The 9,847-nt window shown below is 42.9% G+C and overlaps 1 protein-coding gene across 1 annotated transcript; it reads left to right on the forward strand.

The window, feature by feature from the left end:
• The first annotated feature begins 392 nt into the window (after positions 1–392).
• CUNH12orf45 (chromosome unknown C12orf45 homolog) lies at positions 393–9,446 on the forward strand. The gene is made up of 4 exons (XM_029206591.1): positions 393–561; positions 2,416–2,502; positions 4,562–4,698; positions 6,551–9,446. The coding sequence occupies exons 1-4, from the start codon at positions 447–449 to the stop codon at positions 6,782–6,784; spliced, it is 573 nt and encodes a 190-aa protein (XP_029062424.1). The 5' UTR covers positions 393–446; the 3' UTR covers positions 6,785–9,446.
• The last annotated feature ends 401 nt before the right edge of the window (positions 9,447–9,847 follow it).

Here is a 9,847-nt window from a genome sequence, read left to right on the forward strand (position 1 = left end):
GCTCAGTGGATATAGAGTTTAAGTTTTGCAAAAAATTCTGCAGGTCTGTTACATAACAATGTAGAGTTAACACTTCTGAACTGTACCCGTAAAAACAGTTAAGATGGTACATTCTGTGTTATGTGTTTTTTTTAACCACAATTAAAAACAAAAAAAAAAGAAAAGGAGGGCAGCCCTACCGTGCGCTCTTCAGGTTTAGCTAAAAAGCCAGCCTTGCCAGCTCTTTCATCCAATCACAGGGTCCCCAGAACCTCCTCCTTCCTTTTCCCACGATAGGAATGGCCTACTCACTCCGCTAGGGGCCGCCCTCGCCGCAGGCCACCCTCGCTCCGCCCTCGCCCCGCCCCTCCGACTTTCCTCTAAGTGTAGTCCTGGCCCCGCCCTCTTCCCCAGCCTTTTTCCGGCATCCGGACCTGGAGGGGCTCCTCTGAAGACGGACGAGCAGCATGGAGGCCCACGGCGAATCCCAGCCGGACGCGAGCTGTTCCTCGTTTTCCCGGGACGGCTCCGGGGTCTCGGTGTCCAGGGAGCTGCTGACGGCGGGCAGCGGCGGCCGCGGAGGTGACGGGCGGGTGGCGGCAGCGTGGGGCGCGCACGTGCGGCAGGGGTCGCGCTGCCGGAGCAGCCGGGGACCGGTCGGCGGCTCCCTGCCCAGGCCTGGCCCCACCGAGGGACCCCCGGGGTGGCCGCAGGACTCGGTGTGGGACCGGGCGGCTGGGGGCGCGCACCCGGCCTCGGGCCTGGGCGTGGTTCCTGTATTCCGCACCGCGGTGAGCGCCCACTGATGTGCGCCACAGCAAGACACCTCCCCTAAGGGGACGGCCTTATGGTCGGCTCTGGGTCCCAGCAGTTGACTGGTAAGGGGAGCGGATGAGTATTAACCACCCTTCCTCGGCAGATGCCCACAGAGCCACCCTTAGTGCCTCTCTCTAGAGGAAGACGGGTACAGGAAATCCGCACAGGATTTCAGACACCATAATAGAGAATTAAAAAGCAAGGATTCGAATCCCAGCCCTACGAGTTATTCGCTATGGAACTTTAGGAGAGTTGTTTACATTCCCAACGCCTCAGTTTTTACATTGGGAAAATGGAAGTAGTAGTATGTATAGAATTTGTTTTTCTTTTCTTTTTTTTTTTTTTTTTGAGAAGAAGAATACACCTAAGGTCTTGGGCATATTCTCCTTAAATACTTTTTTTTTTTGCGGTACGTGGGCCTCTCACTATTGTGGCCTCTCCCATTGCGGAGCACAGGCTCCGGACGCGCAGGCTCAGCGGCCATGGCTCACGGGCCCAGCCGCTCCGCGGCATGTGGGATCTTCCCGGACCGGGGCACGAACCCGTGTCCCCTGCATCGGCAGGCGGACTCTCAACCACTGCGCCACCAGAGAAGCCCTCCTTAAATACTATTTTGAAGAAAAGATTCTGTGAGAATCCAGAACATCCAAAGAAGTTATAATAATAATAATAGCCGAAGCTTTCTTAGTGCCTGCTTTGCCCCAGGAATTAATTCACTAATTTAATCCTCACAACCACCCTGTGTAGAAGGCTCTGTTATCGCCATTTATAGATGAGGAAACTGAGACCTGGTGTATCATACAGATGAGTAACTTGCTGGAGAACGTGTGGCTGGGAAGTGGCAAAACTGAGATTTGAATCCAATCAGCGTGGCTCCAGAGCCCATGCTCTTTGCACTAATCCAATTGCTAGGTCTAAGGTAGTAAGCAAGGAATGTTGAGCTGCTGCTCTGAGGGTGAATGGGATTTTTACACCAGAGTGAAGAGATTTTCGAGGTGTTGGAAACACGGTGCGCAAAGCCTTGGGTTTTGAAAGACAAGTCCTGTTCTCTGAGCTCTGATGAGCTGGAGAGTTGGGTTGATTTGAGGAGTTGTGAATGTAAGGCTGAATAGATGGAATTGGGAGTGGGGAGGTTTAAAGAGCTGTTTTGTCTAGGTTGGACATCTTTACTGAGGGGGAACTAATCTGGCAGGCATGTTTTATAAATGAAGAAATTAATGCTCAGAAAGCTTAGGTAATTTGTCCAATATAATGCAGCTGGTAAACAATTTCTGGCTTCACTTAACCCTTATGGTACTTTGTATTGCTTCTTGTGTTCTGTCATCGCCGACCCACATTTGTCATTGATGGGTTTCTGACCCAGAAAGGTGCGGTTCAGTGTTCATTTATTACCTGGCATTGGTGACGCAGAGATGTAGGAGACAGATTTAAGAAAGGGGAGATCTGCGTGCAGAGCTAAAATGTTGTAATGGAACTTGGAGTGCTTCTTTTTTTAAGATATGTGTTGGGAAGTGAGGAACAAATGGTCAAAACCTGAGGGCTTGAGGGTGGTCTTGGAAAGTTTGCTGATGGGCTCCTGTTTCTTTACGCTATAGTAAATGAAGTGTTGTGTGTTTGCAGGTATTTGGGACAGGTTGCTCATCAACTCCAAGCCTAATTCCAGAAAGAATTCCACTCTTCAAACAGTTCGGATAGAGAGGAGTCCCCGTAAGTACTCTTCCCTCTCTCTCTCTTCCTTTCTCTCTCTCTCAAGAACCCTCTGATGTGAAATTCTGTCTATTTAAGCGCTTATTTGATGGGACAGTATCTGCCTTTGTTGTCAGATATCAAACCACAGAGAGTGAAGCCGAGCGAGTCTTACTTGGGAATTACGTTGTGAATTCAGTGCACAGGGATAATACATTATTCCCCTGATTTAAGAGGGTAACCTTGCCCAGAAAAAATCCTTGTGGGATGGATTTTTGGAAATCAAAACCAATTATTGTTAATCTCCATGGGAAATTTTTCTAGAGGTTACTGAGTCCCGAATTCAATATTCATGTGTGGGAAAACACTACCAGATCCCATTAAATTGGACATAATTACTTAAATAGTAAATGTTACTCATAACAGGGCCAGTTCTCTTCGTTAATTACTCTGTCACATTGCTGTACTGCACGCTCATAGACCACTCATACTTTGTTCAGGTAGCATTCATGTAATACTCAGGTTCTGTGTAATTCACTCTGAATGTTTAAAAAAAAAAAAAGAAGAAAGACAAGAAGTAGTAAAAACAATGTAAATGATGCATGAAGTTATCATGTCTATAAACTAAGAAATGATGAGTATTCCGAGAGGGGAACTTAACTATAGTATGCACTAAATCTACAACAGCTAAAATGACTGCATGGTGGCTCCCCGTTCAAATCCAGGCTTTTGTGTGGACATAGGTTTTTATTTTGGGGGGGGTACATATCTCTGAGTGGAATTTCTGGGTCATATGAAAAGTATTCTTTAATGAAGAAAAAATTGCCAAACTCTTTTCCAAGTTGGGTATGCCATCTGGAATCCTTCCAGCCGTCCTGTTTCACAATTAAAGGCCATTTCTTGACCTTCACCTCGACTTTCTTCTCTTCTTCCGTACTCTGGACATTTCAGTCAGCTGTTCTGTGGTTGTATCAGTGACTTAAGGAGTTCTGAGAGCCTATGATGTGCATAGTTATGTGCCGGGCCTCTTTTTAGAGCTAAAGAAATTAGAAATCCCTTGTTTATTGACTCCCCTGTGCTTACCATAGTGCCTTTCAGTTATCATCCCTGTTTTACAGGTGAGTAAACAGGTTTTGATTGGTTAAATTAAACGTATTAGTTAGACTTCTGTGGTTGTAAATGACTGAAACCCAGTTCACATTGCCTTCAGCCAAACGATGTTGGCTCATTTTGTTGGGGAAAAATACCCCAGTGATTTCAGGTATATCTGCATCCAGGTGCTTGGCATCATCCGGGATCTTCTGCTCTGTATCTCTTAGTTCTGCTTTCCTAGGTGTTGACTTCATCTAGAACAAGCTCTTCCACGACGGGTGGCAGGTGGGCCAGTTTATCAGCAGCTCCAGGCTTACATTCAGCAGCTCACTTAGTCATTTACGTGGAAAGAAGGGATATTTCTCTCAACAGTTCCAACCAGAGTCCCAGGGTGATCTCTGATTGGCCTGACAGATCACAGTGTCGTTAAACCAAATCATAGTGGCCAAGGTTGGGGAACACGTTGGCATGAATGGGGTAGGGACAAGAGTGACTAAGAGTGACAGAGCTTAAAAGGAAAGTCATCGTTACATTATCAGAAGAAAGGGGAACAGATGTTGGGCAAGTAAAAAGAGCCATTGCTTCATTAACATGCCCAAGATAACTCAGATAGTAAGAGGTGGTACTGGGGTTCTATTATCATCGTCGGTGTGACCCCAAAGCCTCGGAGCCTCGTGCATTTAATTATTAAGTCCTACTGCCTACTTATTGAGTTACTGTTTGTTGAATGCCAGCCTTCTAGGAATTTCCAGTCCTGGGCATATATGAGAAACACAAAACATTGAGAAATAATTGCAGAATTGTGTAGTCCTACCATTTTAAGAATTCAGGAGAGGATGGGAGTTTGTAAAATTTGAAAGATTTTATTATAATTATTGTTATTCCTGTCAAATTTAGAAGTGTTTTTACAGGAAATTCTGGATTTAAAAATTTGAAGTTTGGCCAAATACTAACATAAATATTGATAAACTGTATTTTCTCTCCTTAGTATTGGACCAAGTACAGAGCTTTCTCCCACAGATGGCTCAGGCAAACGAAAAGCTAAGGAAAGAAATGGCAGCTGTACCACCTGGTCATTTCAATATTGAAAATATTGACGAGACTCTCGGAAAAGTTATACAAATGGTAACTATGCTTTGTTTTCATTTCATAGTGTAAAATTACCAGTATGCCTCGTCACCTGAAAAAGAGAACTTTTAAATTTTAATTCTGCGTGTTTTTTTCCTTCTTTCAAAGTCAGCTCATGTTTCCAGTACTGCATAGATACTCGGTCATGTGATGATTAAGGATCTCATAGGTCAGTAAGCTTCCCTGGGTGAAGTTTAGGAATTTAGTAATTCAGCATCATAGGAAGGCCTTTTTCAAGTCAAATAGTACATTTGTTATCTTGAAGCATTTATTTACTAAGTGTTCTAACTGGATTTTTTTCTTATTTTCCCATCTAAGGCCCAAAAGAGGTAATCATAGTCTGATTCATTGAGAATGCAAAAGTAAATGATGTGTATAACAGAATAACTGATCACATAAGCCACACGTGAAAACTGTCTCTCAATTTAGGCTCATATCTTATTTCTACACTGGAATTCCCTGTATAACACTCGTGTCTGGACAGCGCTGACACCATTGTTAAGAATCATATCTGATTCATCAGCAGATCTGGCAGCTCTACCTCCAGAACACATCCCAAATCCAGCCATTTCCACACGGCATCCACCACCCTTTCTCTAGGTGATTACGGTCTCCCCTCTGGATTATCCCGGTCATTTCCCAACCAGTCTTCCTACTTCCACCCTTTCTTCCCAGAGTCTGTTCTTCACCCAGTGTGTGGCCTGCAGTTTGGGAACCAGGGGGCTTGCCATCACGTTTCTAATTAATTCAGAGTCCTTCGGGGGCCTGTGTGATCCTGCCTCCAGCTCTCTGTTGACCTTGTCTCCCACCAAGGACCCTCAGTGACTGCACTGCAGTCTCCATCTCCTTGCTCCGGGCCTTTTCCCTCCTTGCAGAATGCCCCTCCCCAGATTCCTGCGTCTTGACTCCTTCCGTCTCTCATCACTTGTCACCTTGAGAGGCCTTCTCGGTGGCTCTATTATTAGCTTTTATTTTTTAAAATAATCTTCACTGCCCTACACTATGCTTTCTGTGTAATTGTTTATTGTCTTTCTTTCCCAACTAGAACAGAAGTCAGCAAACATTTTCTGTTGGGGGCCAGATAGTGAATACATTAGGCTTTGTGGGCCCTACTGTGTCCGTTGTGACTACTCATTTCTGCCATTTCGGTGTCTAAGCAGCTGCAGGTGGTATGTAATGAATAGGCAAGTTTTATAAGCTTTATTTATGGACACCGAAATTTGAATTTCATATAATTTTCATGTTTCATGAAATATTACTCTTTTGATTAGCTTTTTCTACCACTGAAAAGTGTAAAAACCATTCTTAGCTCAGAGCTGCACGAAAACAGGCAGTGGGCTGGGTCTGCCCTGCAGGCCGTGATTTGCCAACTCCTCAAAAACATAAGTTCCACAAAGGCCAGGATTTTGTTGTTGTTGAGCCACTAGTGTGGTACCTGGTTCATGTTGATACTTGTTAATATTTGTTGAGTGAATTGTGTTGAATATAATCAGGATATATAGAATTCGGTTGTGGGGGACTTTTTAGACTTGCAGTAAATATAAATCATTATGGTGGACTCTGGCAACTGAAAGAATAATAGTGCCATATTGTATTAAGAACTTTTCTTGTCCGGGGGAATTCCCTGGTGGTCCAGGGGTTGGGGCTCCATGCTTTCAATGCTGAGGGCCTGGGTTTGAGCCCTGGTCAGGGAACTAAGATCTTGCAAGCCACGTGGCACAGCCAAAAAAAGAATGTTTTCTGTCCTGCGTGCTTCTTGGGCTAAAGGTTGGTCCCTTCCCAAAGTTGTTACTGTAACTTTTTAGGGAACTGCCCTGAAATAAATTTCCCACATGGTGGTGTTTTGCAGGATGTGGCCTTGTTTGAGATGAATCAGTCTGATTCAAAAGAAGAGGACAGTTCAGAAGAGAATTCACAAGACTGTTCAGAGGACAGTTCAGAATTTGAGGATGAAGATGATAGCACCTCTTCTGAAGGTGAAGTTACCATCGATACCATTAAGCTTCCTCATTCAGAAGATGGAAAAGGCAAAATAGAGGTTCTGGACCATCCTGCCAGTGAAAAAAAAGAAACAGGGAAATAAACAATCTGAGAAACAGGTGATAGATGCCTGCTAATTCTGTGAAAAAGAATGTGGCTTGCCGGTTATTTTGCATTTCAGATACCTATGGTGCTTTTTTGCAATATTGAATGTATTTTGCTTCTTGGAGAAACAGAAGCTGGCTTTTAAAGAGTTGGAAGAGATAGCATTTGGGCATCTTCTAAGAGCAGACTGTTTTTGATCTCATGCTAAAGAGATTTAGTTTAGAAAGCTTAACTTTATGTATGGTGATGAGTGAATTTGTTGGCATCCTCTTTCATCAGCATAGACTTCAGAAATCTCAAACTTATTTTAAAGTAAAAATACAAGTTACCCATTTGTTTTTGTTTTAAATTGGCCTCTTGGGGCTTCCCTGGTGGCGCAGTGGTTGAGAGTCCGCCTGCCGATGCAGGGGACGCGGGTTCGTGCCCCGGTCCGGGAGGATCCCACATGCGTGGAGCGGCTGGGCCCGTGAGCCTTGGCCGCTGAGCCTGCGCGTCCAGAGCCTGTGCTCCACAACGGGAGAGGCCACAACAGTGAGAGGCCTGCGTACCGCAAAAAAAAAAAAAAAAAAAATTGGCCTCTTGGATAAAACAACCTAGGTTGGGTTTTTTCTTAGGTTATTATAAAGTCACATTTATTTGTTACCATCAAAATGGGTCCAGTGAGGGGGAACTTTATAACATCTTTATTGGAGTATAGTTTCTTCACAATGTTGTATTAGTTTCTGCTCTATAACAAAGTGAATCAGCTATATGTATACATATATACCCATATCCCCTCCCTCTTGTGTCTCCCTTCCACGCTCCCTATCCCACCCCGAGGGAGAAATTTTTTACAAAGAAAAGAATTACTTATATTTAGATGCCCTCAGACATATCTACTTTAATTAAAAAAAAATGCTTTCCAGTTTGTGCTGGAAAACTGGTGCTCTGTGGTTTAATCACTGTCAGTGACTCTGTAGCCTCTCAATGCATGTAGAATTTGCTGGTTGGAAAAATTTGTGGTTTTTTTGGTTTTGTTTTTTCTTTTTCTCATAAAGGAATTTTTTTGTTTGTTTCAGCTATTAAAATTATTCCTCCCAGTTGCCCACACTTTTGAAACCTATTAATTGTAGAGAATAGGGACACCCCAGGAAAATAGAGCACAGTACATAAAAAGGTAGTAACAGGTTTTCCCTTTCAAAAGGCAAAATGATCCTGCATTGGAGTTGCCTTTCTGCCACATTCTTGATCTTATTTAACTTGTTTGGGATCTCATCTGCCATGGGACTGGCTTTGCTCAGGATATAGACCTGAGAATTTAAAGGACTGTCTCCAAGTGCATTGAGCTGATGGGACTTTGTTGCCTAATATTTTAGGCGTTTGTTTTAACTATTATTTCCTACTCCTCTCATTAGCCTACGACATCTTGTAAATACTCTGAAGATAATTCTCCAAGTTCCTTCTGGTATTTTTCATTGGGAATTGGAAATTGGCTGTGCACTCAAAGTGTGCAGAAGTGAACAGATCTGGAAAGGAGACTTCTCAGCTGCAAAGGGTATTATGCTGTACTTTGTAGCACCAAACACAGGTGTGATGAATTATTGGTGTGAATATTTAAGGATTGTCTTCTACTAGATAATATTTATGCCACATTGTGGGAAGAGTTGCATTTGTCTGGTTCACTCCTTAGCTTGGTGCATGGTACACAGTAGGCACCGAATGATGTAGATAAATGAATTTACAGGTGTATTGAGGATGTACAGGGCATTTTAAGCCATGGTATCCATGCGGATATGAAAGTGTAACTTCACCGGAAATACAAAGCCTAGTAGAAATAGTCTGATGGTCAGTGAAAGAGACTAGTCAGTCTAGAAATATATACTAGTGTGTAGAATTGTATTTCTCTCCTGCCATGGCCTTCTCATGTAATACAACTAGGTATTCTATACAGTTAAAGAAGTCAACTAAATTCAGTTCCTCTGGACATTCTTATGACATAGGAGGAAAAGGAAAAACAAAAATTTAATATGTGATAGGGATGTCGTTTTAAGTAAGTGTAAAATGGTTGAATTATTTAATATACAGAGTCAGGGATGGCTGTTTTTAAACAAAGTTGGATACTAAGGTATGTATGTCTTAAAGGTTTAAATATAAAGAAATAAAATTACAAGTTTCATACTAAAATATAGGTGAATATTTAATAACATAGTTGGGCAAAAGTTTTTTTTTTTTTTTTTTAAAGCAGAACATCAAAGCTTGAAATTACAAAGGAAAAGAGCATAGAGTCAAGTTTGAGAATCACTGGTCTAGGTCTTAGGCCCTCTTGACTTCACTTTACCCACCGGATCCCAGGAATACTTCCACCACACTCTCATGGCAACATATTACTTCACTTGACCTACCAAGATCTCTCATTCTGTCACACCCCAGCCATCCCATCTGTTTCCGTCATTTGTCCCAAAGCTGCTTTAGAGTAGTCTATACCATCTGCTTAAACTCCTAACTTTTCAGCCCTCTGCAATTTGGCTTTTGAAACTGTTCCCCTAAAGTCTTCCATTACTGAGTATTCATTCGGCTGCCATCTGAACTAGACTGTGTGAATGGAACTCAATTTCTTCCTCTTCAGATCATCCCCTAAAAAAAAAAAAAAAAAGGATCATCCCCTGTTTTCATCCTCCCAGTGAATGATACCACTAAACTAAAGCCTGGAGTTTTGGGGGCTCTGAAATATGAACTAGAATGGAATTTCCACAAGGCTGGTGACTTTGTCTGGAACATGGCTATACTGTGCGGCATGCGGGATCTTAGTTCCCCAACCAGGGATCGAACCCAGGCCCCCTGCATTGGGAGCGCAGAGTCTTAACCACTGGAGCACCAGGGAAGTAAGTCTCCTATAGCCCTTTTTTGGTTGTTGTTGAATTTTATTTGTTTGTTTTTTGTATGGCAGGTTCTTATTAGTTATCCATTTTATACGTATTAGTGTATATATGTCAATCCCAATCTCCCAGTTCATCCCACCCCGCCACCCCCATAGCCCTTTTAAAATTAGTGTATCATTTAAGAATGTTTATATCATGTAAAT

Source organism: Monodon monoceros, unplaced genomic scaffold (assembly GCF_005190385.1).
Source record: "Monodon monoceros isolate NGI ecotype Baffin Bay Population unplaced genomic scaffold, NGI_Narwhal_1 Super_Scaffold_6, whole genome shotgun sequence".
Lineage (NCBI taxonomy): Eukaryota > Metazoa > Chordata > Mammalia > Artiodactyla > Monodontidae > Monodon > Monodon monoceros.

What these genes read in the sequence shown, in the direction of transcription:
- CUNH12orf45 (XM_029206591.1), top strand. Translation starts at nt 447, where the DNA reads ATGGAGGCCCACGGCGAATCCCAGCCGGACGCGAGCTGTTCCTCGTTT. An exon ending in GGGCAGCGGCGGCCGCGGAG is followed by an intron (nt 562 to 2,415) that starts GTGACGGGCGGG and finishes GTGTGTTTGCAG; the next exon opens with GTATTTGGGACAGGTTGCTC. An exon ending in TCGGATAGAGAGGAGTCCCC is followed by an intron (nt 2,503 to 4,561) that starts GTAAGTACTCTT and finishes TTCTCTCCTTAG; the next exon opens with TATTGGACCAAGTACAGAGC.